A 26,708-nucleotide genomic window follows, 5' to 3' on the forward strand; every position below is an offset into this window, starting at 1 on the left:
TCTTTTTTTTTTAATTCACCTGGTTTGGGATTCTTTATCTTCGTGAATTGAAAGATTCATGTCTTCTATTGTTTTGGACAGTTCTTAGCACTGTCTCTTTGAATATTGTCTCTTCCCAGTTCCCTCTACTGTGTCTTTTTAAAACTTTGATCAAATGTGTGTTGGACTATCTCAGTCTGTCTTCATCTCTCTTAACTCCTCCTTTTTACATTTCTCCTCCTTTTGTTTCTCTGTGTTCCATTCTGAGTCATTTCCAGGTCTGTCCCCCAGTTCATTAAATCTCCCTTCAGCTATGTCTGAATTGCTGTTTATTGTTTATTACATATTGTATACCGAGTTTAAAATTTTTAATTATTATATTGTTTCATTGTCAGATGTTCTTTTGGTTGTTTTTCAAATCTTTCTGGCCATTTTTCATAGCCTCTTGCTCCTTACTCATCTTTTCAGTCCCTTCTTTATTATTTTAAGTGAATTAAACATACTTTCAAAAATGTATCCCGTAATTCCAATACCTGAAGCCTTTACAGATCTGCTACTTTTTGTGTGCGTTCCTTTTTTTTATTTTGGGGGGAGGTTTCTCTTGACTCTCTTTCATAGTACCTTATTTCGTATGTGTTTTGTAATTTTTAACTTTACACTCATGCCTGAGCATTAGGCTGTCTGGTCCAATGTGCCTCTAGGCTCTGTGTTTCAGTGTTCCTCTAGGACCTGTGCCCTGGGCCTTCATCAGGAGTCTGGGCCATCACATTTCCTACCTCTCTATACAGTGTATCTGAATTAGAAGCGGAGATACCTAAGCCACTTAAATGATAATGACAGCTGTCACAAGGATGAGGAATATGAAAGTTTGAGGGGCTGATAGGATGCTTTGGGCACGTAACAGAACTTGGTCCTCAGACACCATTCATTCATTTATTCATTCATTTAACAAATGTTTATTGAGCTCTTAGTTTATGTCACTCACGTGCTAGGCACTGGGGAAACAGGTCAACAGTTTCTTTCCCCAAGAAGCTCAGAGTATAATGAGCAGACGGTTCATTTCAGTGGGGCACAGTCAGGGATGAGACAGGTGGAAACCTAGGGAGAGGCAATAACCCAGCTTTGGAGTACTGAGGAGGGAGGTCGTATCTGTGCTGCATCTGCAGGGCAAGTAGGAGTAATCCAGGTGGAGAGCAGGGGAAGGGCATCTCAGGCAGAGAGAGAGGAATGTGCAAATCACTGAGCCACAGAGAATCTGGGTAGCTCATTTTGCCAGAGCATAGTTGGGAAGGCATGAGAGTGGAACAGGGACTGAGGAGAGGTGAGCCTGGAGGTAGTCTGAGGTCTGGATGTGGAAGGTCCTATAACGATAAACTGCTGAACTCTCTTCCCTGGGTGATGAGTGATGCTGTCAGAGTAGTCATGTTCATTTCTTATAAGAGCCAACTCTTATGGAGGAAAAAGAACATGGACTTGGGAGTCAGGGCAGGTTTATATGCAGATTCCAGCTCCACCTGTCTGGGTGATCATGTAATTGCTTTGGTTACCTTCTCTGAATCTCTCTTTCTCATGTGTTAAATGAGAGAGAACAGACAAGACAGCCCCATAAGGCCTCCTCCATTTATAGTATTCTGTGGTGTTGTTAGAAAATAAGACAAACATGTCAGTGTGTTACACACACATACACACACACGCTTAAGTAAAAGTGGTGCTCCAATTCATGACTGTTTGCACGCATTATGCTGATAATAATTCTGGCAATTTCTGGCTTCCAGTTGGTTGTTTAACTTCTAACTGAGAATCGTGGATTTTCACAGTGAGTGGATATCTGTTGATTGAGGATATTTTTATATCTGAAACAAAATGTTAGTTAGCAGTATGACTTTCATAGCCTTGCAACTAAACTCAGCTGTAATTTTCTTTGTAGATGAGCTCCCCCTGGAACCGCACAACCTTTCTTTATCCTCCTTGCAGCTCATGCCGAGGGAAAGCACCATACACAGCCCTGCACACGTGGCCTTAACAGAAACTGCTCCAGGGTTCCAGCAGAGCAGTTCTCTCCACGTCAGGTCATCTCCATCCGCCACTACTTTTGATACAACCTTTTTTAACCAAGGAAAATGGACACAAAGTACAGCAGATCACAGCATCTTTGTGGCAAATTATGTGTCGGTGGCGAGCAACGAGGTCATAGAGGATGATGAAATGGATAACTTTTTGCCAGAGACTTACTGGACCACTTCACACCTGGTTTCTCCCATACGACATGTCACAGTCAGTCTGCCAGGGCTGCCCAAAGAAGCGTTAGACTCTGTGCCGACTCCATCATTACCCATCATTTCTTTGCAAGATGAAGAAGTGACATCAGCCCGGCAAAACACAGTGCAACAACTAACCAGGTCTACTGAATCCCCCAGTCATTTCAATGCTTTTTGGTCAGCTTTTCCCAATTCTAAGGACATAATTCCAACTCCTAGTAGGAATTTGGTGTTTTATTCTACTGGCACTTATGGGCATGTATCAAGCAGGACTTTGCCAGAGATCATGGCTTCAGGAGCAGAGGGCACAGAAACCCTCCTTAGCTCGCAGTCTTCTGAGCCCTGGCTGCCAGGTGATGGTGTCACTCGGCAGCCACCTCCCCCATTTGGACAGGTCTCACTGCCTACAGAGGTTGCTCTGGCTACAGGTCCAGACAGATACTCTGATACGACCACTGCTTTGGGTCAAAGCCTAGAGGAAACTGTCTCTTCAGGCACACGTCGCCCTGCAGCTCCGTCCCAGATGGGCCTTGCCTTCAGCAGCAGCAGCGCACATTTGACTTTCTTTTCGACTCCTCTTGCATCTGGATCATTCTCTACTCAATCTGCTGGTGTTTCACTTAACCCCTTTCTTCCCAGCAGCTACAGTGAGGCTTCAGAATTGCCTGGCCATTCAGTGGTCCCAGGTTGTGTGGGTGACACTCACGTCCGGAGCCCAGTGTCTTTGCTCAGAGCAAACACCTGGTGCGTGTCCTGCACTGCGGTGTCGCCTCGGCACATGCTGTCAACAAGCCTCATGGAGCAGGACATGGGATCAGGGGATGGTGCTGAGACCTTGTCCCTGATGCTCTCGGAAGTGAGCAGCGTCTCTCCACTGAGCAGCGTCCTGGCAGACTTCTCTGAATTTGAGGAAGATCCTCAAGAGTTTAATACACTTTTCCCCTCAAGACCGATGGTTCCCCTCTCTTCTCCATCTATGGAGATCTCAGCAACGAGTGTGGGTATTTCAGCTGAGGGGGAGATGAGCAGTGTTATGACCACACAAGTGTATCCTCCCCAGGGCCACCTCTCTGTGCCTGTGTCACTTGATGCTGCTGCTTTTGGCTCCTCCTCTGTCGCTGAAGCTCAAGTAATGCCATCTAGTGTGACAGCTGTGCTTTCCTCAGTCACCCCTAGTGCTCTTCTTGACTCTTCTTTCCCCATCACAGCAAACAAAAACACACCATTGCTTGCTGTCAGAGGCCCAGGTCTTTTCACATCTTATAGTTTGGACCTGTCAGCAGAGTCTAAGCTTTTCCCTGACCGAGAATCTGCCAGTTTTTCCCAGCGTGAAACTGCAAGTATTTGGGATTTTGCGTCCAGCTTTTTCTCCACTCCACCTCTGGAATTCAGCAGCCGGGTCCCTCCATCTTCAGAAGTACTTGCTTCCCCATCTCTGAGGTCCAGTGATCTGTCCACCTTCATTTCTCAGGCATTTTCTACCTTGGTTGAGACACTGTCATTGACCAACTCTTTCAATTCTCAGTCATCTCAGCTTTCTGTTCCCAATTCCACAAACCTTGAATTTTCTCAGCTCTGGCCAAGCTCAGACCTTCTTTTAAGCACGTTCACTTTTCTCCTTAGTTACTCTGAAACATCAGTACTCTCCAGCTTCCCCTCCAGTTCTCTGAAGTTTTCTGAAGCACCCACAGTGTCACCGACAGATGCTGAAACTCATTTTACCTCAGCTTTCACTGAAATTACCTCCTATTTTGAGTTTTCACTCATGTCCCATGAATCTGCAGTCACCACACTGGTGCCCTCCCGTTCTGAGCCCATTTTGACTTCTGAAGCTCACTTCACGTCACTTTTGACTGTTGTTCCTACTACACCCGTTTTAACTGAATCTTCTCTCTTTTCAACCCCGACACCTTCTGAAGATAACATCAGTGTTATGAACGATCAAACGTCTGTCTTACCCTCTTTTTCCGAAGTCACCCCTGTCACCACAGTGCTGGTTACCACTGGATACCCACCATCAGCGTTTGTTCCTGAGGTGATTCCCTCGTCTCTGCCTATAGAGCCAGATGGTTCACGTGGCCCATCATTCGCACCCACAGATTTACTGGGGAACACCTCCACTGAGCTGAGCACTTCTGATACTAGTGCTACCCCTGAGAATTCTGTTCACACCACCCAGAACAGCAGAACTGCGAGTCAGAATCCCCATGAGGACAGCACGGTTCTCCCCCCGCCGTCCCTTCATCCTGTGACCACCCCCACTCCCGAAGCAACGGTTCATACTCCAGCGCTGGTCACCACCAAGTCTCCGTATGTGTGTGATATTACAGTTCCTGATGCCTATTTGATCACAACTGGTAAGGCCCTGCTTCACGTCACTCTCTTGGTCGAGGTGATCTTCCAAAGATGCTTATATGAGATACGTATGTGACATACAGCATCGGGGCAAGGAGTACAGGCTTTGGACCTGGACAACTCCTGAGTTGTAGTTCTCATTGCTTTGCCAGTTCCCGTGAGTTCTCTGGACAGTTAGCTTGTCTAAGCCTCAGTTTCCTCAACTATTAAACAGGGATGGTGGTGGTACCTACTTCTTTGGGTTATTATAAAGATTTAAATGCATTAATGCATATAAAATACTTAACCCAGTGTCTGGCATGTAATAAGTGCCAGAATATTATAAAATATTACAAATGAGTTAGTAGCATTGAAAACAAAGAAAATGTTTAGGGACTTCCCTGGCAGTCCAGTGGTTAAGACTCCGCCCTTCCACTGCAGTGGGCTCAGGTCCAATCTCTGGTTGGGGAACTAAGATCCCAGATGCCGCGTGGCGTGGCCAAAAGAAGAAAGAAAGAAAAAAAAAGGAAGGAAGAGAGGGGAGGAGGAAGGAAGGAAGAAGATTTACTCATGACCTATTGGATGCGTAGATGACACAGTTAAAACCAAACACCTTCATGTTTAGTTCCAGCAGGTGGACAAATGCATAGCGGCCACTGTTGCAATGTCTTACTATTCTCACTTTTCCTGGAAAAGAGGGGGCACTTTGTTTTTATGTAGTCCTATAAATGTCACTTGGATTCTGAGGAGAGAAACATGGAGTGACTCAGTATCCTCTGAATTGGGTCACAGACTTTGACCTTCTCCTCAGCCTATAGTTCAAGTTACCAGACAACAGGCAGCAGCTTCCCTTGCAGCTGCCTGGCTGCTTTAGTCACATGAAACTGGAATACCTTTGATGTCACGTCTGAAGAAATTTGGTGACTGTGGCCCCTTGATCAGACTCTCCCACTTGTTTCTCCTGAGAAATGGCAGGTTATGCATGAAGTCAGTGCCCTGTTAATATGTACTTAAGTATAGCGTGCGGTTGGTCAGCAGCATGGCTCTGTGTGCTGGTTTCGATGGGGACAAGGAATAGAAAGGAAGAAGGGGGAGAAGATGGCAGGAGAGGTGGAGCAGGAATGCAGTCTCGTGGCCAGGGAAGGTGGAGGGGAGGAGGGAGGAGGATGCGCTGGGTCTTTTTTCTCCATGCTGAGACCCAAGGGGGGCCATGGGTCCTCTGCCCATTCATAATGACACTGAACTGATTTGCAGTGCTAGCCCGCAGAGCCGTGCAGGAGTACATCATTACATCCATCAAAGAGGTGTTGAGGAGCCATTTCAACCGTGTGGTGGAGCTCAAGGTGGGTCCCCGCGGTGTGCAAGTCTGGTGGGGGAGCCCGGGTCGAATGCACATCATGAGAGTGGGACATTCGCTTTCCTCTCTCCCCTCCCTCCTCCTGGTGGACACCTGCTCATCCTTTAAACCTCCACTCAAATGTGGCTTCTCAAGGGAATCCCTTTCTGATCCCAGACCAGGCCAGCTTTAGTCTATCACGGGGATGTGTTGGCAGAATTGGAACAAAAGGCTCTAAGACCAGAGTTTGGGGTGATGACCTAATGATCTCGCTTCCCTTGATTTACATAAAAGGGCCTGGATTAGAGTTTAAAGTGAGAGTCCGTATATATGTTTCTGTACATCGAGTGAGACAGAGAGAGATTTCTAGATGTTTTATGCTGGACGCCTGCTAGTGCCTCCTCTCCCCAGATGAGCTCAGAAAGCCACATTCTAGGCCTGCACCATCCTGAACGGAGCCATGATCTGTGTGTGGCTGTTGAGCATGTGAAATGGAGCTTGTCCCAAATGAGATGTGCTGTCAGTGCAAAATACACACCAGATTTCAAAGACAGTGCAAAAAGGAATGTAAAATAGCTCAATAATTTTTTGCACTGCCTGCAGTTGAAATATATCAGATATATTGGGTTAAGTAAAATGTTTTAAAAATTAATTTCACCTTTTTCTTCTTATATTTTTTAATGTGTCTACTAGAAATTTAAAAATTGCATGTGTGGCTCACATATTTCTTTTGGACAGCTTTGCTTAGTAGAGTAAGTGCTCCTTTTTCTGTGGGTACAATAAAACACCTTGAATTCTCCTTAATTCCATATTCAGTTCGTATCATTGACTATTCTTCTTTTTCACTGTCCTTGCTCTTTTAATCTCGTGCTGTTTTTGAGAAAGTTGGCAGATACGTAAGAGGTATAAGTAAAATAAAATTTTAATTATCTCTGAAGCAATACCCCTTCATTTAAAAGTATTTTTTTAACTTTATTATTTGTCTGCTCAATACGATTTCCTTTAAGTTTGAATTATGGTACCTTCAAATTTGATAATTATTCTTTCATATTTTTTATTTTCATAGGTTTATGAACTATTCGCTGACTTCACTTTTCTGGTAACATCTGGTCCCTTCGTTTACACGGCAATATCGGTCATAAATGTACTTGTAAATAGTAAACTTGTACGTGACCAAACTCCTTTAATCTTGGCTGTGAAACCCTCCTTCCTTGTGCCAGAGTCCAGGTTTCAAGTTCAAACGGGTAAGAAAATTGAGTATAGTTGTTTTGATTTGTAAATAGAATTTCATTTTATTTTTTGTGTTTTAAAATAATTTGGGGAGGATTATGTTAAAATTTGTTATTTAAAATTTCAAAAAACTTTATAATTATGGAGAATTTTCAGCATATACAAAAGTACACAGGATAGTTTAATGAACCAGGTACTCACAGTACGGTTTCAACAGTTTTCACCTCCTTGCCAGATTTGTTACATCTACACCCCCATTGACAGCCGCCCCCCCACATTATTTTGATATGGCATCATGTCATCTCATTCATAAATATTTCAACCTATGCCTCTAAAAGATGAGACTATTAAACATATATACACACAAACATATAACACATACACATACATACAGACACATACATGCGTACACACACATCTATCCACAATATCATTATCACATCCCCTAAAATTAATAGTAGTTCCTTAATGTCATTTGACTTTTTTGGGGGGGGGGGCTGTGCCATGAGGCATGTGAGATCTTAGTTCCTTGACCAGGGATTGAACCCATGCACCCTGCAGTGGAAGTGCGGAGTCTTAACCACTAGACCGCCAGGGCAAGTCCTCTCATTTAACTTTTTATTATGGACATTTTTAAACATATACAGAAGTAGAGAGAATACTATATTTAGCCCACTTATGCCTGTATAAACTTTAAAAATTGTCAGCATTTTCCCAATTTTGTTTCATCTATCTCACACAAACTTTTTTTTGAGGAAGCTAGAGTGTTTTAAAACAATACCAGGTAATATTCGTTTCACCCATACATACTTGAGATTTCATCTGCAATGAATTTATTTCTATTTGAAATGTTTCAGTGTTATATCTTTTGATGCTCCAATTATTATCTTAGATATTTTTCCATTTTAAAATGATACAAGTCACTTTCACATTGCATGTAGTCATTTGGTACAGTTGGCTTTCTACATTTCCATGATATGATACATAAAAATAACACATCATGGACTCTCGTACACTGTTGGTAGGAATGTAAATTGGTACAGCCACTATGGAAAACAGTATGGAGGTTTCTCAAAAAACTAAAAATAGAACTACCATATGACTGAGCAGTTCCATTCTTGGGGATGTATCCAAAAAAAATATCAAAACACTAATTCAGAAAGATACATTCAGTGTTCATAACAGCATTATTTACAGTTGGCAAGACATGGAAGCAACCCCCATGCCCATCAACAGATGAATGGATAAAGAAGATGTGGTACACACACACACACACACACACACACACACACACACACACACACACACACACACACACACACACACACACACACACACACACAATGGGGTACTACTCAGCCATAAAAAAAGAATGAAAATTTTGCCATTTGCAGCAACATGGATGGACTTAGAGGGTATTACACTAAGTGAAATAAGTCAGACGTAGAAAGACAAATACTGTGTATGATATCACTTATATGTGGAATCTAAAAAATAAAACAAGTGAATATAACAGAAAAGAAACAGACTCAGAGATAAAAAGAACAGACTAGTGGTTACCAGTGGAGCCAGGCAAGAGGGAGGGGCAATATTGGGGTAGGGCATTAAGAGGTACAAACTACTATGTATCTATGTATAAAACATAAACTACAAGGATATATTGTACAGCACAGGGAATATAGCCAATATTTTATAACTATAAATTAAATATAATCTTTAAAAATTGTGAATCACTGTTATACACCGGAAACTTATATAATAATATACATCAAGTATACGTCAATTAAAAAATAATAATACATCATGGTACTTAATCCCGTACTATGGATCAGAGTTCATTAATTAGGTACTATTTTGTCCTTCTCCTCATTCCTTAATACTAAAGAAACACCTAGTTCAGGGGACTGTGATGCTGTCCTTCTTTTCAGTACTGCAATTTGTGCCTCAGAGTGTGGATACTGGCTTCTGCAGCTTCACCCAGCGCATCGAGAAAGGCCTGATGATAGCTCTGTCTGAAGTGAGAAAACACCACCAGGGGACGTATAACCTCACAGTGCAGGTGAGAATAGCATTGAATGCAGAACAAGATGCTTTATCTTTTAAAGAGGAACTAGTTTCATAATGTTTTGTTTAAGACACACTTAACTTTTCTTAATTCCCTCCAGCAGAGGAGATTTAGTTCACGTGGATTAGAGATCATCTGTGTCCATGGCATCGAGTCCATAGAGCATGAATAGGCTAAGTATATTTGAACATTGTAGAGGAGCCCAATAATGAGAGAGTTCAGATATGGTGAGCTGAAGAGAGATGAGTCTGTGTGGGAAATGCAAGAATGTTCTAGAAAGGAACAGTATCAATTTAAATATCCTATGGGGGGAATGCCTAAATACACCAGTGTTTCATATTATGGAATTTCATTTCATGGAATGTCATGAAATGCAGTGCTTCACTTGAAAAACAGAGTATAGCTACTAATCAGAGGACAGGCTTTGTATGTATTACGTGGAAACTTCTGATGTTTTTACATTTCTTTGATATTTATTCCTCCATATTCTCTGTTCTCTCTCAGATTCATTTTAAATAGATTTTGGTGATCCTGGATTCACTTTCCATATTTCTTATTTTTTCCATTTCTTTTTTAAATTCCCTATTTTACAAATTTCTAAACCTTGTCCTCTAAGTTAATTTAGTCTTCAGTTGTGTTTATTATGTTATCCAATCCCTCTATTGAATTTTCTTTTAGCCATCTTTTTTTTTTCTTCATTTTTATTTGCTCTTTTTTCATTGCAGCCTTTCCTATAAAGATGCAGGCTTATCTTGAATGATGATATAATATCACCTTGAAAGTTTCTGAGGACATTAATTAGAATTTTTAGTCTGTAGTCTTCCATGTCCTAAGTTATCTCTGTTTTCTCTGCATTCTTTGCCATTGTTCTGCATTGCTCTTGGCCCTTCACTTTTGTGCTGTTAGTTTTCTATAAACACCTGTAGACTGTTGGTGGTTGTCTCTAGGAATGAGGAAGAAGGTGGTTAGTTTTGGCACCTTGTTCATCTTGCCCCTTCAGTTGTAGAGTCTGTGTCTGCATCAGCCTTATCTCCTGATGGGAGGATTCGTTGGAGCCCTGGGTACCAGGCAGTGTGTGGTCAGGGACAGGCAGCCTGGGCACCCTGCCCACCGTGTGAGATGAGGAGGTTGTACCCTGGGGATGGAGTGTGTTAGTGTATTCTTCATGGCAGAGCTGCTCTTCCTTTCACTCTTTCCTTTTTTTTTTTCTTTTTTAGAATAGATGTACTACTTATTTATTTATTTAGTTCTACCAGGTCTTAGTTGCAGCAGGCAGGCTCCTTAGTTGTGGCTCACAGCCTCCTTAGTAGCAGCTTGCTGGCTGCTTAGTTGTGGCTTGAGGGCTCCTTCGTTGTGGCACACAGACTCCTTAGTTGTGAACTCTTGGTTGAGGTATGCATATGGGATCTATTCCCTGACCAGGGATGAAACTCGGGCCCCATGCACTGGGGGCACGGAGTCTTAACCACTATGCCACCAGGGAAGTCTGTTTCTTTCCTTCTTTGTCTCTTGTGTGCACTGTGGTTATCTCCACCCACCTTCCTGCTTAGGGGCTGCCTCACAGGGAGTCTTGGGTCCTCTCAGGAAGGGAACTCATCTTCCTCAGAGAGCAGTTCTTCAGGCTCCTGGGGTGAAGCTGGGGCTGCTAGCACTTCTGAGTTGGCTTGGGTGTGAGGTTGGAAGGGAGAGGGGAGGGAGACAACTGACTCAGCTGTTGGCACTCAGTCTTTAATTAGTGACCCCATAGCTGTCCCACAGCCCACCCCAGTCTCAGCTCCTGTGGATCTCTGCTGTGGAGGCTTCCTGGGGCCCCTGGGGGAGATTGCTCTCAGTCCACTGTGGTCTGACCTGTGGGTGTTTGGGGTCTTGGTTCCCTCTGTTCTGCTTTGTATCAACATGATCCCACCCTTTTTCCATCTTCCAGTAATTTGACAGAATCTCTGGTTTTCTTCCATTCTCAGTGCTGTTGTAGATTTATTCGCCTTTGTTCATCTTGTTATTTCAGTGGGATTTGGGGTGGGAAGGAAAAGGGGAGAGACTATAAATACATGTACTCCATTCCCCACTTGATATAAAGAACGTTTTCAATAAACTGAGGTTTTAAAAGTATTACAAAAGGGAACGAGGTTGCAAAGCCAATTACTCTTCTTTTAAAAATGCTCTTTTAAAAAAATACTTGATGAGGGAAATTGTGAGAGAGAAACCATAGTCAGGCTTTTAGCTACATTTTTTTTTTAAGAACTTTTATTGAGATACAGTTAACAGGCAATAAACAGCATATATTTAGAGCGTACAATTTGGTATTCCAATCTCCCAATTCATTCCCCCCAACCCTCCCCGCTTTCCCCACTTGGTGTTCATGTGTTTGTTCTCTACATCTGTGTCTCTATTTCTGCCTTGCATTTCCTCTTTCGTAGTTGTTAGCATTTGCCTTGTGTATTGAGGTGCTCCTATATTGGGTGCATATATATTTATAATTGTTATCTCCTCTTCTTGGATGGATCCTTTGTTCTTTACGTAATGTCCTTTCTTGTCTCTTGTAACATTTCTTATTTTAAAGTCTATTTTATCTGATGTGACTGTTGCTACTCCAGCTTTCTTTTGATTGTCATTTGCATGGAATATCTTTTTCCATCCCTAGGTCTGAAGTGCGTCTCTTGTAGACAGCATATATATGGGTCTTGTTTTTGTATCCATTCAGCCAGTCTTTGTCTTTTGGTTGGTGCATTTAGTCCATTTACATTCAAGGTAATTATCGATATGTATGTTCCTATTACCATTTTCTTAATTGTTTTGTTTTTGTTTTTGTAGGCCCTTTTCTTCTCTTATGTTTCCGGCTTAGAGAAGTTCCTTTAGCATTTGTTGTAGGGCTGGTTTGGTGGTGCTGAATTCTCTTAGCTGTTGCTCGTCTGCAAAACTTTCGATTTCTCCATTGAATCTGAATGAGATCCTTGCTGGGTAGAGTATTCTTGGTTGTAGTTTCTTCCCTTTCATCACTTGAAATATATCGTGTCACTCCCTTCTGGCTTGCAGAGTTTCTGCTGAGAAATCAGCTGTTACCCTTATGGGAGTTCCCTTGTATGTTATTTGTCGTTTTTCCCTTGTTGCTTTCAATAACATTTCTCTGTCTTTAATTTTTGTCAGCTTGACTACTATATGTCTTGGTATGTTTCTCCTTGGGTTTATCCTGAGTGGGACTCTCTGCGCTTCCTGGACTTGGGTAGCTATTTCCTTTCCCATGTTAGGGAAGTTTTCAACTCTAATCTCTTCCAATATTTTCTCGGGTCCTTTCTCTCTTCTCCTTCTGGGACCCCTATAATGCGAATGTTGGTATGTTTAACATTGTCCCAGAGGTATCTTAGGCTGTCTTCAGATCTTTTCATTCTTTTTTCCTTATTCTTTTCCGCATCAGTGATTATCACCCTTCTGTCTTCCAGGTCACTTATTTGCCCTTCTGCCTCAGTTAATCTGCTGTTGGTTCCTTCTAGTGTATTTTTCATTTCAGTGATTGTGTTGCATATCTCTGTTTGTTTGCTCTTTAATTCTCCTAGGTCTCTGGTAAACTTTTCGATCTTTGCATCCAGTCTTTTTTCAAAGTCCTGGATCATCTTCACCGTCATTCTTCTGAATTCTGTTTCTGGAAGTATGCCTATCTCCTCTTCATTTAGTTGTTCTTCTGGGTTTTTATCCTGTCCCTTCATCTGGTACAAAGTCCTCTGCTTTTTCATTTTCTCTATCTCTCTGTGGCTGTAGATTTCAGTTCCACAAGATGAAATACTGCTGATACTGCTTGATCCTGCTGTCTGCCCTCTTGTGGAGGAAGCTATAGCTAGATGTTTTAATTTATTTTAGAGCCTTACTCTGATTTCTTTCTTTCAGATCTTGAATATCACTGTGGGATCTTCAAGGCTGGCTCCTCGCCGGGGCCCAGTGAACATCATCTTTGCTGTTAAAGGCTCGCAGGGGCTTCTGAATGGGTCCGAAGTGAGTGAAATGCTCAGGAACTTGAGTGTGGTGGAGTTCAGTTTCTACCTGGGGTACCCGGTGCTGCAGATTGCCGAACGTGAGTGCTCCTTTCCTGTGGCTGCTGGGGATGTGGCTGTGAATGCTTGCATTGCTGGATCCCTTCTTTTCAAATGAAATAGCTAGCATAAATCTGGAATATAAACTGGATACAGTTGGAGCTTCTCAGATCACACTGGGGTGGGCCTTCAGAGCCCTCCTGTCTCACTGGGCTTGCTTTATTATTCCACTTAGAGAGCCAGGGGCACTATCAAAGGCTATACTGGTTCTGGAAAAGGTGAAACCAGAGGGACTGAGAACAGATTTGTGGTTTCCAGGGGTGAAGGGTGCGAGGAAAGCATTTTTGGGGGGGCTGATGAGAGTGTCTTGTATCTTTATAGTGGTGGTAGTTACGTGCCTCTATGCATTTGTCAAAACCTATAAAACTGTACACCAAAAAAGAGTGAGGTTCATTGTGTGTACACTTAAAAAGGAAAAAGAAAAATAATTGGAAAGAAACTAAACCTTCCTTCCTGGTGAAAGCTATTCGATTCATAGTACAAATGGAGTGGACTGAGGGTAGGGGAAACATTTACTTCAAAAAACAGTAGATTCCAGAGTTGAAGTCAGGCAAAAAAGATACCAAATTCTTTTTCAGAATGGAGCAGCCAAATGGCTTAATGATTCTTACTGTATTTTAGTGTACTGCTAATTAAATGAAAAAGAATGACTTGTAAAATGCAAAAGTAGACAGGGGTGAAATTGTTATTTACAAATAGCAACTTTCAATGATATACGGTGCAGGTATGGATAAAATAACTGTGCTGTACATAGCGTCAGTTTACCCTGCTTGAGTCACTGCTGGGAAATCCCAGGGCTCTGGGGAACACAGGGTGAAAACTCATTGCTCTGGAACAGTGACATTTCAAGGGGAACTTATGGGTGAGCTCTCTGTGAAGTAGTGTCCCATGATGTCCCTCGAGTAAGCCCTTTCTTCCTTTTTCTCCCTCTTTCTCCCAGAGACTAACGTGCTCAGGACCCTCTCACTGTCCTGGCCTTCACCCCAGCCTGGCACTTTGTTCTTCCATAGGCAGAGCTGATTAGTGTAGGGGAAGCAGTGTGTTGTGACTTATCCAGTGCTCCCTAGAACACTCACGTTTCTGACTGTTGCAGACCTGTTTTTTATGGATCTTTCTCCCTTTCTAACCCTTTCCTTTTTATAGCTTTCCAGTACCCACAGCTCAACTTATCTCAGTTGTTGAAGTCCTCTTGGGTAAGAACAGGTATGTTTAACTTATGTAATGTTTTTGTGAACTGTAAGAGTGAGAAGTCTGTGTGGGGAGTATTGAGAAGGATATCGCCTTTCTTGTTTCTTAGTCCTCAATTCAGGGCAAAATGTACCTTGGCTTCTTGGCAAAGCATGAATGAGAAAGGGATTCAGATTTGGCTGTGGGAATGCATCCCACTGAGTTATGGCACAAAAAGGATTGGCTTTCTTTAAAATTCATACATCAAGTCCAAGGCAAAAATCTAACAGAAATTCATGATCTTCTGACCAGAATGGGACAAGGTTCTGAAGCAAGGATCTCTTTTTTTCCTAAAAGCCTCATATGTCTGGTTTTATAAGGACAAATAAAGAGGCATGTTTTTAGATCTTGTGAGCCTGGGTCAGGTATTTATAGCTGTGGTGTTGCAGATAAAGCCTTTCTAACTTGGTACGCAAAAGTGTAAAGGATAGTTAGATGCTCAACGGGTGCCCAGTGTGTAAGCAGCACAGTGAGTAACTAACTGGTCATGGGGGGGAAGCTTGTAGAACGGGGGTGGTCACCATTGACAGGTTCCTGGACCCTGCAAGCTCTCGTTGCTTCACATACAACATCCCGTATAAAGGCCCCACCTCTTTGCATGGTACAGTGGCCTTATTTTCCAGATAATTTTCATAGTGGTTAAGTGACTATCTTAAAGGGGATTTGAGCCAGTTCTGGCTGCAAAGCACAAACTTTTTTCTCCTGTAAAGGCTGACAAGCCATTGTCTGTTTAGGTGTCTAGATGTCTGAAGATAGGCCTCCTTATCTCGAGTCAGTTAATGAGTCCAAATCTTGAGTCAAGATAAGATAGGAACTCAAACCATTTCAAGAAATTTTGAAATAAGCGCAGATAAAACGTTTGATCTTGTGTTGGAGCTCTTAGCTCCAAAGCTCCTGCACTGCCGAGCTCCTGGGACTTCTGGCCACAGGTCTTTGTAAACTTTAGAGATAAGACCCATGGGCTGCCCTCCCTGGGCTTCCCTGTACCCTGTTCACCTTCCCTCTTTCCCCTTTTAATGTCTCCTCTCTGGGGATTGGCATTTTATAGTAATCCTGTGTTAATTTCTCTCTCACACACATCCTTTTCTCTCCACTGCTGACCTGTTTTGGGGCCTGTGTGTGTTTCACCTTAAATGTAGTCCTCCTGGGTGTCGTTGAGAAGCAGCTCCAGAATGGAGTGTTTCAAGCTGAGATGGAGCGCAAACTGGCCCAGCTGCTCAGCGAAGTTTCCACCAGAAGGCGGATGTGGAGAAGGGCCACCATCGCTGCTGGGAACAGCATGGTACAGGTAAGAAGAAGGCAGCTAAAGGAATGGGGAGGGGAGGGAGAGAGAGCTGTCTAACAATGGGCCGTATTTTCATGCAAATGGAAAATGCCAGGAGAAGATGGTGATAAATAGACTGATTGCTGTCTTAAGCTGCAGCTGAATCTGTCAGCATTTCAGTTCCACTAGAGTCTAGACAGATATTTTCCAAGTCCTTAGTAAGTGACCAATTCTGCAAGTGGCCTCGTGGGGACCACAGCAGAAGAATATATAAGTGGACTGCTGTACCATTGGATGACCTGATTTTTCAAAGAGGAGTTTTTTAATTACCAAAAATGTAGTCAGTTTTATGGAGTGGTAAGCATTATTGATAGCGTCATAGAGATAAATCATTCAGCTGGAAGAGACCTTGAAAGATTGGAAAGAGGAAAATGTTCTGCCCTCTATTCCAGCACTCTGTCCTCCCTGCCTCCCGCCAGCCCTGGTTGTCTTCTTTTACCCAGGTTGTCTTCACTGCTTAAACTGGCAGAAAGATTACAAATGACAGATTCATTTGAATCCAAAAGTGACCCATTTAAAAATGCACATACTCAGAGAGAGTTGGAGGTTGGGGCTGTAATTTATTCCCATCTTGATGTGAATTACATTATCTTGGATTCTTTCTTTACCAAATGCTGACTTGTAGAGCTAGGAAAAGGGGATATTTAGAGCTATGGCATTTTGGAGACAGGAAACCAGGGTGAAAGCCTGGCGTGCAGGGGCGGGGAGATTGGTGGTTTAGAGGCTTTAGAGAGAAAGATGTGAAGCTGACACAGTGGGGAGCTGGGCAGTTTGCGGAGAGCTGGTATCATCATCATCCTTCAACTCTTTTACCAAGTTTTCCCTGGTAAGCGTTGCTCTTTATTTTCCCTCCTAGAAAGGTGGTTGTTTGGTTTCTAAACTAGTTCCTTTGCCAGATGCAGTAGAATATAGAGACATTGAAAAACATTGAAAAACTCATTAAAAAAATTGAGAGCACTATTAAACAAATAACTATAAAACTAAGAATAAAAATGAAAATGAATTATAAGAGCCTTGCTTTATTTAGCAGCCCTGGCTTCACAGAGCTCAAGGTCTGGGTGGAGGTTAGTTTATGCACATAAAACGCTTATAGAGTACCGTAAAACTACATAATGAGATGCTTGATTAGTTGTGCAAGTTCCTGAGATAGGAATATGGGATTTGTGGAAGTTAACCAAGCCATCCCAGGTTAACGGTGCCATCTGATGGATTGCTTAGAAACCGTGCCCTATGTCTCTTCCCCTTTAAAATGGCCAGACATGACGATGTAGACAAGAATTTATGTACAGCAGTACAGGACTGTTCATCAAAACATAATGCGTAAAAGTAAAAGTCTTAAAACAACCTAAATGTCCAGCAGTTGGAGAGTGAGCAAATAAATTGTAGTGAAATCTGTGTGTGTTGGAATGTCCCATTATCATTTTTTTTTAATTGGTGAGGGAATATAGAAAAAAGCTCAAGTGAAGAGAGGCTGCAAAAGAATGTATGCAGTATAATCCAAGTATTAATATACAAATCATGAAAAAAATAACAGGAGGAAATTTGCCAAAATGTTTATAATGATTTTCTTTGGTTGATTGAATTTCAGGTGATTTTTGTTTTATTCTTTACACTCACTTATCATGTTTTTAAAAATTTCTCCAATGAGCATATAATTTGTATAGTGAACACATGACTTCAATCAGAAAATAATTTAAAAAATAAAATTCAAAATGTTGCCCCAAATGATGACTCCATCATACCATGGTTTTATGAATTCCAGATATGAATCTGATAAGAAGTCATCTAGAAAGGATGCTGGAATTAGATTTTACTATTACTTTCAGATTGGAGATGCTTGTAGAATCTATAATCAAAGTGGATGTCACTGGATATTTGGGTATATGGTTTCTGCAAGAAGAAGCATTTCTAAAACTTACCAGAACTTTAAAATGGAATAAATAGGTACTTAGGTGGAGAGACAGGTAGATATAATCTATTGCTTTTCAGTAGCCCTTTATAGTATTCCATTCTAAAGGCTAATAAAAATTAACCACTATAGCACAGTTCCAGGGGAGGACGTAGGTGGTTAGGGAGCAGAAGTGGTCAAGGAGCTAGCATAGAAACAGCGAACAAAGGGCTGCACAGCCATTCTCAAGATGTAGAGATATAAAGAGCAGATTCTCCAGGGATGAGAGTTTGGACCTGTGTTAAGGATCTTTATACATGATCTGGAAGTAGGCATTCACAGTGAAATCATGAGATAATTGACTTGCCAAAAGTTTCCAGTGCTGAAGAAGGAGGCCCGCAGCCGTGTCCAGAGCACAGAGCATTATTACAATTCTGTACATGTGGCTAGAAAAGTAGCAGCTGCATTTTGCCAATGGCAAATGTAGAGACCAAACATTCAAATTAAATGTGCAAAATAGAGGGCTTGGAGTTATCATTGATCTTTCTCTCAGAATGTCAGTCCACCATTTTGCTGGAGTCTAAATGGACCATAAAGTTGTTGCATATTACTAAAAGAAATAGCAGCAAAATAGAAAGCTGTATTTACGCAAAGCTGTGATATATCAAGTGTACTAGATTCTAAAGTATTGATACTAATGTAAGAGGACTTCTGTGTTAACACTAGAGAGATATAAATTTTGGGACAAATCAGAGTACTGTTTGACCCAGCAGATTATGAATTTATGAGATTTTTTTCCAGCTTGACTGATATAACTGACATATAACATTGTGTAAGTTTAAAGTGTACAGTGTGATGATTTGATCTATGTATATGTTGTGAAATGATTACCACAATAAGATTAGTTAACACGTCCATTGCTCACGTAGTTACCTTTTGTGTGTGTGTGTGTGTGTGTGGTGAGAACTTTTAAGATCTACTCTCTTAGCAACTTTTAAGTATGCAGTACAGTATTAACTATAGTCACCATGCTGTACATTGGATTCCCAGAACTTTATGACTGCAGGTGTATCCCCTTTGACCACCATCACTCATTTCCCTTACCCTCCACCCCTGGAAACCACCAGTCTACTTTTTCTATGAGTTTGGCTTTTTTGGATTCCACATATATGTGAGATCATACAGTATTTATCTTTCTATGTCAGACTTATTTCACTTAGCGTAATGCCCTCAAGGTTCATCCCATGTAGTTGCAAATGACAAGATTTTCTTTTTTATGGATGAATAATATTCCTTTGTGTGTGTGTGTGTGTGTGTGTGTGTGTGTGTGTGTGTGTGTGTGTGTGTGTATCATGTGTCATATCACATTTTCTTTATCCATTTGTCCATAGATGGACGCTTAGGTTGTTTCCATGTCCTGCCTATTGTAAATAACGCTACCATGAACATGCAGTGCAGATATCTTTTTAAGATAGTGATTTCATTTCCTTTAGATATATACCCGAAAGTGGAATTGCTGGACCATATGCTAATTCTAGTTGTAAATTTTTGAGGAGCCTCCATACTATTTTTCATAGTGGCTGTACCAATTGATATTCCCACCAGTAGTACACGAGGGTTCCCTTTTCTCTATATCCTCACCAGCTCTTATCTCCTCTCCTTTTGATAATAGCCATTCTAACAGGTGTGAGGTGATATCTCACTGTGATTTTAATTTGCATTTTCCTGATGATTAGTGATCTTGAGCACTGATTGCCTGATTGCTTTTCATGTACCTGTTGGCCATTTGTGTATTGTTGGAAAAATGTCTGTTCAGATCCTATGCCCATTTGTTAATCAGATTTTTTTTCTTTGCTATTGAGTTATAGAGTTCCTTAATATGTTTTGGATATACCTTATCAGATATATGATTTGTAAATATTTTCTCCCATTTCATAGGCTGCTTCTTCATTTTGTTGATTGTTTCTTTTGCTGTACAGAAGCTTTTTAGTTTAATGTAGTCCCATTTGTTTATTTTTGATTTGTTGCTTGTGCTTTGGGTGTCTTATTCAGAAAATTATTGCCAAGACCATTGTTGAGGAGTTTTGCCATATGTTTTCTTGTAGGAATTTTATGGTTTCAGGTGTTTCCATTTGGAGTTAATTTTTGTGAGTAAGATGGTGCCCAGTTTCATTCTTTTGGATGTGAATATCCAGTTTTCCCAACAGCACTTGTTGAAGAGACTGTCTTTTCCCTGTTGAGTATTCTTGGCTCCTTTGTCACCGGGGTCTTTTGTGGATCCATATGAATTTTAGGATAGTTTTTTTATTTCTGTAAAAAAAAATGCCATTGGAATTTTGATAGGGATTGCATTGAATCTATAGATAGCTCTGAATAGTATGGACATTTTAACAGTATTAATTCTTTAATCCATAAACATGGGATATATTTCCATTTATTTGTGTGTTCTTCAGTTTCTCTCATCAGTGTCTTATAGATTTCAGTATACAGATCTTTACCTCCTTGGTTAAATTTATTCCTAGATAGTTTATTATTTTTGATGCTATTGCAAATGGGACTGTTCATTTCTTTTTCAGACAATACTTTGTTATTAGTGTATAGAAATACAACTGATTTCTGTATGTTTATTTTGTATTCTGCAACTTTACTGAATTCTTTTATTCATTCTAATAGTGTTTTGGTGGAGTCTTTAGGGTTTTCTATATGTAAGATCATGTCATCTACAAACAGAGATAGTTTTACTTCTTCCTTTTCAATTTGGATGCCTTTTATTTCTTTTTCTTGCCTGATTGTTCCAGCTAGGACTTCTAGTACTGCATTGAATAGGAGTAGTGAGAGTGGACAGCCTCATCTTATTCCTCATCATAAAGGAAAAGCTTTCAACCTTTCACCATTGAGTATAATGTTAGCTGTGGGTTTGTCATGTATGGCCTTTTCTATGCAGAGGTATGTTCCTTCTATACTCAGTTTGTTGAGAGGCTTTTATCATGAATCAGTGTTAAATTTTGTCAAATGCTTTTTTTGCATCTATTGATATGATCATATTTTTTAATCTTTCATTTATTAATGTGATGTATCACATTTATTGATTTGCATATGTTGATGAATCTCGATCGTGGTACATGATCCTTATAATGTGCTGTTGAATTTGGTTTGCTAATATTTTGTTGAGAATTTTTGCACCTGCATCCCTTAGAGGTATTGGCCTGTAGTTTTTTTTTCTTGTCGTGTCTTTACCAGGCTTTGGTATTAAGGTAATGTTACGTGTCATAAAATGAATTTGAGAGTGTTTCCTCCTCCTCAGTTTTTTGGAAAATTTTGAGGATTGGCATTAATTCTTCTGTAAATTTTGGTAGAATTCATCAGTGAAAGCATCTGGTCCTGGCCTTTGCTGGGAAGTTTGTGATTACTGATTTAATTTCCTTACTCATTATTGGTCTGCTCAGATTTTCTATTTCATCATGATCTGGTCTTGGAAGAGTGTATATTTCTAGGAATTTATTCATTTCTTCTAGGTTGTCAAATTTGTTGACATATAATTGTTCATGGTAGTCTGTTTTGATACTTTGTATTTCTGTGGTATCTGATACAATGTCTTCTCTTTCATTTATAGTTTTTGAGCCCTGTCTCTTTTTATTGTTTAGTCTAGCTAAATTGTCATTTTTAACTTTTCAAAGAACCAACTCTTAGTTTTGTTAATCTCTTCTGTTGTTTTTCTGTTCACTATTTCATTTATTTCCATGCTAGTCTTTATTATTTCCTCCTTTGTGCTAACTTTGGGCTAAGTTTGTTCTTTTTCTAGATCCTCGAGATGTAGTGTTAGGTTATTTATTTGAGATCTTTTTTCTTGATTTCATTTATAGCTATAAACGTTCCTCTTGTAACTGCTTTTGTGCATTCTGTAAGTTTTGATACGTTTTCATTTTCATTTGTCTCAAGATATTTTTTAAATCCCCTCCACCCCCCCTTTTTTTTTGTTCACTGGTTGTTCAGGAGTGTGTTAATTTCCAAGTATTGGTGAATTTTCCCTCTTTCTTCTGAGTATTGATCTTAGTTTTATATCATTGTTCTCGGAAAAGATTCTTGGTGTAATTTCTATCTTTTTGAAATTGTTGAGACTTGTTTTGTGGCCTAACATATGATATGTCCTAGAAAATGTTCCATATGTATGTGAGAAGAATGTGTATTGTGTTGCTATTGGATAGAATGTTCTATATATGTTTGTTAGGTTCATTTGGTCTATAGCATTGTTTCAATCTGCTGTTTCCTTATTGACTCCTGTCTAGATGATCTGTCCCTTTTTGATAGTGGGATATTAAAGAACTTATGAGATTTATTATATCAAGAGCAGTGGTTCTCAACTGGGGGTGATTTTGCCCCCCCACCAGGGTACATTTGGCAATATCTGGAGACATTTTTAGTTGTCACAGCTGGTGAGGGCATGGCTGTTGCTTTAGGGAGGAGAGGGCAGAGATGCTGCTAAACATCCTGCTATACTTGGGATACTCCCCCACGTCAAAGAATTATCTAGATCAAAAATGGCAATAGTACCAAGGTTGAGAAACCCTGCCCTAGAAGAACAGGGAGAAAATGCTAATAGACTTGAGAAAGGATTGGCTAGAACCATTAATAGTTTCAGAGAACCAGGGTTGTACCTAACCCTTATGGTTGATGGTAGGAGGACAACAGTGCCCTCCCACGACCTGTTGGAGCTGGATGATAGCAATTCTAGACTGGACTTGGTATGTTCTGTGTACCCTGCTTGCCCCTTTGTTTCGGAGAAGACTTTGAGCAAGACAAAGCACACTTGTTATTCTGCATAGAGGAACTTTCTTTTTAACCGTTCTTCCCATCAAGAGAGCGTCTTGGGGGTTCTGGGAACTGGAATGATGTAATGACCTCATTAGGAGGATAGGAATAAATCCTGAGTAACAGAGTCAAGATTGAGTGCCCCAAGAAAGGGCATCTGGAAACATGAGCTTCTAAAATGCTAATGGTTTCTGTTATCTTTCAGGTGGTAAATGTGTCAAGGCTTGAGGGAGATGACAATCCCGTGCAGCTCATCTACTTTGTGGAGGATCAAGATGGAGAAAGACTCAGTGCAGTCAAGTCTTCAGATCTGATTAACAAGATAGATATCCAGAGAGCAGCCATCATCTTGGGTTACCGGATTCAAGGCGCTGTTGCTCAACGTGAGTGCGTGAGGCTTGGCCCCTCACAGTTGTCTGTGCTGTGCTGGGGTCAGTCAAAGCCAGTGTTTTTGTGACAATAAACTCTGAATTTAAAGCATTCTTATGTGTGTATATTAGATTTATGTCTTAAATCTTTATTATTAAGTGCCACTTACATAAGAGATCAGTGGTTAAAATTAATTTGCCAAGACCTTCTTTATTTCAGTTGCCTGTAGTTGTAGCATTCACTCTTCTTTTTCCCACCCAGCGTTTTATTTTCATAGTGTTATAGTGAGTTTTAGTAGCTTAAGTTAACTTTAATATTTTTCCCCTCCTCCTGTACTGTTTTAAAAAAAATTTTTCTTACGTAAAATAATGTGTTTTCTCTGTATGTATTCCAAAATCTTATATGTCATATTTTGAATGTTGGTGGGGACAGTGAGTCACACAGGAACCTGGGAGGTGCCTTCTGCATTTATTGGCTTCCTTCTGGGTCTTGTAACACAAAGAAGTCCTTGATCCTTACCCTTTTCAATCCTGTTTCTCTGCCACCCTGTGCTCACACCACTCATAATTTAGAAAGAGGTATTTTGATATTTCTTTATTATTGTTGGAAGAGTCTAGGCTCCTGCCCCCCAGCAATGGCTACTCTCAGTGCCTGTTTTCCCCAACTCACAGATTTTAGGTATTTAAAATTAAGAAAAGGAGAGGCATGGAAGAGTATACTTCCCTAAATAGACCTTTATGAATCAGACTACTATTTTAATGTGGGTGTTTTTCCTTTATGATCTTGGGAGCAATCCTTGTAAGAGCTCAAGAGAAACTTGTTCCCAACACTTAAAGGGATAACTAAATGTTTAGAAGGAATTTAACATCAGAGAGTGTTGAAAAACTCCTGAAAAACTTTGGTGACCAAGGCAGGTTTTAACAAGTGACAGTTTTGAAATTATCCTCCATGATGGAATGTGCTTTGTAAAAGCTACACTTAACCCTGGAAACTAACCAGGATGAGGGCTAATGGGCAAACTTTCTCCCTTTTATAGGTGATGACGGGAGAGTTGAAACAAACAACCATTTGTGGTTTATGTTTGTATATTTGAGATATGGTTGTATATTAGTGTGTTCTATTGCAAAACAGGGAGAAAAAAATAATGAAGCACTTACGTGTATTTCTTCATATATGACGTTTCTGATTGTTGGAGAGGTGCCCCACTCCAGCTAATCACTTCACTTTTTAGAAAAGATTCATTGCAGCAGGCTCTGGGCACCTTTCAAGGCTACTTCCATACGCTCTTACACCTCTCTTACCTCAGTTTCGTGCTGAAAACCACAGGGGTGACAGTCCTGGGATTGGGAACCTCAGTCAACACCAGGGCCAGCCCCAAACAGCTGTGGACCTGGTGTCAGGCTCTCATTTTGATGAGTCACAGGGTTTTACTAGGTAGAACTAAGAAGAATATCCGGTTGTCCCAGATCCTCAGTTTGGTTGTGTCACTCCTATATTGTCAGCTGTTTTCATGCAAAATGAACTACATGTACAAATGAATATATTCAGGTCAAATTAAAAAATGCAAAATTTTTTTTCTTTCTTTCTCCATTTCCTGTGTAGTTTTTGCTTTGTAATTTGTGCTTCTTTCATAGTGCATGTGCTTGAGAGGGCTTGCTCCCCTCCCTGGTCACTCTCTCAGAGTCCTAAACCCACACTTAAACCAGTGCTAAGCATCTTTCTTATTGTTACATCTTTGAGTAAAAACTTTCTGATTCCATAGCATGTGTTAATCATTATAAGATATGAAAGGAGCATAAAACTTAGTCCCTGCCCAGGAAGACTGCGATGTATTTGAAAAGACAAGGTTTAGAGCCATGACCATATTAATGAGCAAAGTAGTACAGTATATCAGGATGATACACTTATGTAATAAAATGCATTGTAAAAAGAATAACAAGGTACTGTTTACAAGACAAAGACAACCGAGGACAAAAGAACTTAGGGGGACTCTAGTGTAGTCATGAAGAGGTCGTTGTGAAGTGACCCTAACAGATGAGAGAGTTGGGGGTGGGGCATTTTTGTTTTCAGAGCCTGGTGATTGGAACCTGAGCTTTAAGAGGACCAGAAGCAGTTTTAAGATGAGCTGAATCCTGCGAGTGGATGAGTATGGAATGAAGAAGATGAGGGCCCAGAACTGGGAGGCCAGGTTAGGGGAAGGAGCTGGTGAAGGAGATTAAGGAGGACAGAGTAACTGCAGCATAATCATCCAAGGCCATGAAAGATGGGGTGCTAAGGTGGGAGTGGGGGTGGGGAAGTTGAGGAGTGAAGGATTCAAAATAAGTGTTGATTAAATGTAGTTTTTAAATTGACAACTGGTACCTTAAGTAAAGCAGTTTTCAATTAAAAGTCACGTTTCGAGGGTTTAGGGAGAGACCCAGGCAAGGAAATGAAGGCAGTGCTCAGAGACTACTTACTGGGACTTCTAGATTTTAGTACGGCAACATTCCTGCGGTGAGAATTTAGGGAGGAACCTGGTAGAATAAACTGTACATCAGGAGACCTGGAATAAACCTCACTTTGCCATTGAATTAGCCACGTTCCTTTAGACATGTCATATATGTCACTGTGATCCGTGCTGTATTATAGATGGAACGTTCTGTGTTGTTTGTTTGCTGCATCCCATTTCCTGTCATAGTCTCTTACCAGTTGTCTTGAGCTGGAATGACAGGGACTTTGAGGGTTTCTCATGGAAGAGGGCACATTCACTGCCCAGGAGGGCTGTCCAGTAAAGGAGAGCAGGGGACTCACTGGAAGACCTTTCTTCCTCATCTGCAGCCGTGGACAGGGTGAAGAGGCCGTCCCCCGAGCCCCAGAGCAGCAACCTCTGGGTCATCGTGGGCGTGGGCGTGCCGGTGCTGGTGGTGCTGGTGGTCGTTGCCATCCTCTACTGGAAACTCTGCCGCACGGACAAATTGGACTTCCAGCCTGACACTGTGGCCAACGTTCAGCAGCGTCAGAAGGTGAGGGGCAGACCCCCCCACCCCCGTGTTCACGTGAGCGTCTTGTGGGCTGGGATGGGGCGAGTTCAGGCTCCCGATATTGAAGGACGGGGGACAGGGTGGGTCAGGAAATCTTTTGGCTTTAGTGGTGGTTTCCCTTTGCTCCATGTTTGCTCACTGAAACCCAGGTCTTCTGCCATATGAAATGCATGCCCAGAAAATGAAGCTGTATAAAGGCTTAGCAGTGCTGTGGGCTCTGAGTTCCACTGTGATTTTATTTTGGAGATGTTCAGTTAGAAGATCACATCCATTCTGTGTATGAATTCTGATCTATTTGAACGCTGGATATTTTCAGAGAACAAGAGCCAAGGAAGGTTTTCTTTGATCTGTGTGTCTATATCTTTCATACACAACTCTGCTGGACGGCTCCTTTATTTTCCGTCCACATTGCAAGCCTACTTGTCCACCTTGATCAAGACCACTTAATCATTAGAAAACGGTAATACATGCCTTAAACATTTTAACTTCATATATATATATATATATATATATATAATGAGTCTTTATTTGACAATCTTTGAAAAAAATTTTGGAGTATTAGTCTACCGAAAGGAATTCTTGTTAAGAAACAACACATAATGCATCAGCTGCAGTTTCCAGTGTGGGTTTCTTTAGGGAAGAGCAAAGCAACCTGAATATAAAATTTTCTAGATTTTTTTCGATATCCTTCCCACCGCATCCTACTCTGCAGTCTTTTAGAGTTAATTCACCTACAACTAATTTGTCAGCAATTCCTTCCTTCCTTCCTTCCTTCCTTCCTTCCTTC

General features: G+C 41.0%; 1 protein-coding gene across 1 annotated transcript in view; it reads left to right on the top strand.

The window, feature by feature from the left end:
* The window catches only part of KIAA1549 (KIAA1549 ortholog), a 127,383-nt gene that overhangs the window by 48,047 nt on the left and 52,628 nt on the right, over positions 1–26,708 (top strand). The window contains exons 2-10 of the mRNA XM_057733258.1: positions 1,907–4,594; positions 5,826–5,914; positions 6,974–7,151; positions 9,066–9,196; positions 13,082–13,265; positions 14,428–14,487; positions 15,651–15,799; positions 22,738–22,915; positions 25,719–25,903. Coding sequence (XP_057589241.1) covers positions 1,907–4,594; positions 5,826–5,914; positions 6,974–7,151; positions 9,066–9,196; positions 13,082–13,265; positions 14,428–14,487; positions 15,651–15,799; positions 22,738–22,915; positions 25,719–25,903 — 3,842 coding nt within the window. The remainder of the gene's footprint in view (positions 1–1,906; positions 4,595–5,825; positions 5,915–6,973; positions 7,152–9,065; positions 9,197–13,081; positions 13,266–14,427; positions 14,488–15,650; positions 15,800–22,737; positions 22,916–25,718; positions 25,904–26,708) is intronic.

Source organism: Hippopotamus amphibius, chromosome 4 (genome assembly GCF_030028045.1).
Source record: "Hippopotamus amphibius kiboko isolate mHipAmp2 chromosome 4, mHipAmp2.hap2, whole genome shotgun sequence".
Lineage (NCBI taxonomy): Eukaryota > Metazoa > Chordata > Mammalia > Artiodactyla > Hippopotamidae > Hippopotamus > Hippopotamus amphibius.